Below are 3657 nucleotides of genomic sequence, written 5' to 3'. Positions count from 1 at the left end.
ACAGAAATGTTGGCACAGATACAGTTCTCTACCACATTGCTGGCACAGTAGTTGAGCCTGGCAGCCAGAACTGGTGTGGGCAGTGTGGCCAGAAAATTTCGGAAGACAATGAAGATGACTGAATAAATGACAAACTGTTCATTGATGATGGACGGGTAGCGCAGTGGGTGGCAGATGGCCACATAGCGGTCATAGGCCATGACCAGAAAGGTGGAAGACTCCATGGGAAGGAATGTATTCATGATGAACATCTGTAGGAAGCAGCCTGAAAAGCTGATGGGCTTCATGTTGAACCAGAAAATAAGCAGGACCTGCCAAAATCATTACTCTCAAAAACTGTATCCATTCCCACCCTAGGGTACCTAACCCTGGGAAACCCTCATATGGCTTCAACCACCCATATCCCCAAACCACAGCCCCCAAATCCCAGCTAGGACAGTTTCTTAATTTCAAACACCTTCTATGTGCATCTCAATTTTCAGAGCCTCATTTGTATCAATTTCTCTCCATCTATAGGCCACATTTTTTGTTTAAAAATGTTTACTTCTAGTCTGTCTTCTCTTGATCTCCAGAGTTCTTACTCAAACTCTGGCTGGACACATCTGCCCACCTAAATATATCGCAAAGACATCAAGCCCAGTTAAGTCCAATATTTATATGTAAAAACCCTCCAACCTTTCCAAACTCATAAGAAACCTCTTCCAATTATACTTCCTATATCAATATATGATATAACCATACATCTAGTCACATTTTAGAAAGTAAATTCTAGAGCTTTTAGATCTAAGAATGGAGTAATTCATAGTCAAAGAGAATCTCCCTAGAAGTAAAAAGAAGGGCAAAACTTGAAATATCACTTGCTTAGACACTAAGAGAAGGCCTGACAGTTGGGAAAGAATGAATTCTTAAAAAAACACGGGCATTAAAAATGAGAGGGGACTGTGATATCGCAGTCTGGGAGCTGTGATAGACCTAATGTGATGGTGCAGGCTACTCACTGAGGATTTTCCTTCAAGGGTAGGAGGATTTACAGCAGAAAAAAAGTACTGGTTAGAGAAAGATGACTGAGTGCCTGAGAGTTTATTTAAAGAGGGACTGACCTTGGGGATTACTGTTAGGCAGAGGATGACATCCAGAATGGATAAGACAACAAGAAGGTAGTACATGGGCTCATGCAAAGATGCCTCCTGCCAAATGGCAAGTAATAACACAAAGTTGGCCCCAAGGGCCAAAATCAAGAGGGGTGCCAGGACTACAGATAGCCAATGCTGTGTGTCCTGCATTCCTGGAAAGCAGATCATCAGGAATTCAGTCACCTGGGTACTTATGTTGTTGAGAGAGTTGTTGAGATATAATACCATGACTGGTTGGTGATCCTGGAACTAGCTGAAAGAAAAGAGACATGAATTTATGGCTTGATTGTTTTATGAATAAGTTCCTACCCAATTTATCTGCCCTCATTCTAGGCTCTGAAGTTTCTCCCCAATTCTGTTGGCATAGAAAGTGTCTAATTTAAATTAGATCATATCACTCCTTGTTAAAACAATTTCCTTAGCATTCATAACTTCATAAATAAATGATAACTCCCTTCACATGAAATCTTCCAACTCCATACACGTAGACCCAGCTACCTATAGAACATACTTTGCTTTGCCTCATCTCTGTTTTCCCATTTGTCATATCTTTCTTAAAGAATTAACTCTCTTGCCCTTAGATAACTAACTTCTGCCTGTCCCATTTTATCTGCCAAGAGTTACACCTCTTAGAAAATTTTTCTTGTTACTCTTTTTACATGCATAGTTAGATACTTCTTCTTTCCACTGTTTCTCTATGATCCTTAAATATCCCAATCATGTAACTATTAAAGTATTAATAAAACTTTCCTATACTCATTGATGTTTCCTATTTATTTTCCAAAATGTCTGTGTTTCATCTGCCAACATTGGGATCTTATCTTTTTATTATAGCACAGAGAAGAAACAATGCACCTGGTGACATAATAGGCACTCTATAAGTACAGTTCAGATATATAAGACTGATAGATTGTTAAAAGTATTATGATGCCCTTGACTAAATTAATTTAGCTTTTCCATATCTTGCTCTACTATAAATCTCCAGCATTCCTGCTTAATGCTCAGTAAAAAGTTGAACAAAGCAGCATCAGATAAAAAAGAATTTACTTGTAAGGAAAAAAAGCAAGTGATTAGAACAATAAATAAGAAAGATACCTGTGTACTGTCTTATTTGCATTTGCATATGTACTTGGTAAATAACTACATAAAAAAAGGAACCCACTCTGCATTTCCCTGGAATAGGAGGGGGAAAAAAGGAAATGAGAGTTCTAAGAAAATAATTGTAGGAATACTTAAACATGCCCCGGGATATAATGCTACACAGACTGAAGCTTCAGTTCTCTTTAAATATCTTCTTAACCATCTAGGATCCTGCTGGTGAAGAAGGTGCCAGGTTCTGCTGTGCTCTCCTCTGAAGCAGAGCAACAATCATCTCTTATAGATGGATTTTTGAGCATGATGTTGGGGCACCTCTGGGCACAAAAATAATCCCCCAGTCAAGGTGTACAGTTGTTTATTTATTTTTCTAGAATATATAACATGGGCTCCTTATCAGGATTTTCTTTTATCCAGACCAGTGGTTCTCAAATGTAAGAATGCAACAAATCACTTGGAATTCTTATTGAAACACAGATCGCTGAACCCAGCTCTGTTACCAAATATGTAGGTCTAGAGGGAAGCCCAAGAATTTGAAACATTTCTAACAAATTCCCAGGTAATGCTGATGTTGCTTTTCCAAGACCAATACTTTGAGAATGACAGTTACATCCAACTGTAATAACAGACCTAACCAGTGATTTGACTAACTCAAGCCAAGACTGCTGCCTTCGTTCAGACAGCCCTAGCCACAGTTCTGCTCAGTTTCAGACATCAAATTGGTTGCTTCTCCCATGATCTGTAGTTATTTAAGAAAAATTATGGTCAATCTCTGGTCTCCCAGTTTGAAAGTTTTCTTCTACCCATGAACTCTCTGGGAATTTGGTAGGTTCCTTTTTCATGATTTTATCTCTCTACCTGATCCATAGTTTTTAGCCACCTCTCCTTAGAGTTCATTAAAGTCAAGGTACTAATTATAGAAGGAATACTCTCCAGTCAGCCTTCCTGACAGAGACGGACCTGAGCTGACTTTCTGTGAGCTCAGCTGACCCACACTTCAACAGGCTCATGCTCTTCTGACATCACTGATCTTCAGGGTCTTCACAAACTAACATCTAAGGGTGCAATAACATTCTCTAAAATAAGCAAAGAATTAAGTCAAGGACCAAACTCAAAGGTGCTTGGCTTTCCAAAGGACTGTTTTCAAAAATACTTACAGTGAAAGTCTGCTCCAAACAGCAGTTTCACCATTCAGCTACTTTCAGGCAAATGTATAACTCCTCAATTTCTCACTGGCCTTCTACTTGTGGCTTTAGCCCCTGGACAACTTTATTAAGATGCCATCTATAAAAGCCATTCCCTTGTGGCTGAAAACATGAAGAGTCAATTTGGGAATCCTGCTCCTATGGGCTCTGGCTTCCCTGCAGATACATACACACTTCCATTCTAAAAAAAACAGATTATTCCTCTAAACTTAGATGAAGTGAAA

General features: G+C 39.1%; 1 protein-coding gene across 1 annotated transcript in view; it reads right to left on the bottom strand.

Annotated features, from left to right (window-relative positions):
* Positions 1–1361, bottom strand: part of LOC105309618 (olfactory receptor 56A4-like) — an 8143-nt gene extending 6782 nt beyond the window's left edge. Inside the window, exons 1-2 of the mRNA XM_011385787.1 lie at positions 1101–1361; positions 3–311 (exon numbers count right to left, since the gene is read on the bottom strand). Coding sequence (XP_011384089.1) covers positions 3–311; positions 1101–1361 — 570 coding nt within the window. The remainder of the gene's footprint in view (positions 1–2; positions 312–1100) is intronic.
* Between the last annotated feature and the right edge of the window lie 2296 nt (positions 1362–3657).

The sequence above is a fragment of the Pteropus vampyrus genome, unplaced genomic scaffold (genome assembly GCF_000151845.1).
Source record: "Pteropus vampyrus isolate Shadow unplaced genomic scaffold, Pvam_2.0 Scaffold802, whole genome shotgun sequence".
Lineage (NCBI taxonomy): Eukaryota > Metazoa > Chordata > Mammalia > Chiroptera > Pteropodidae > Pteropus > Pteropus vampyrus.
This window is presented reverse-complemented; position numbering and strand designations above follow the sequence as displayed.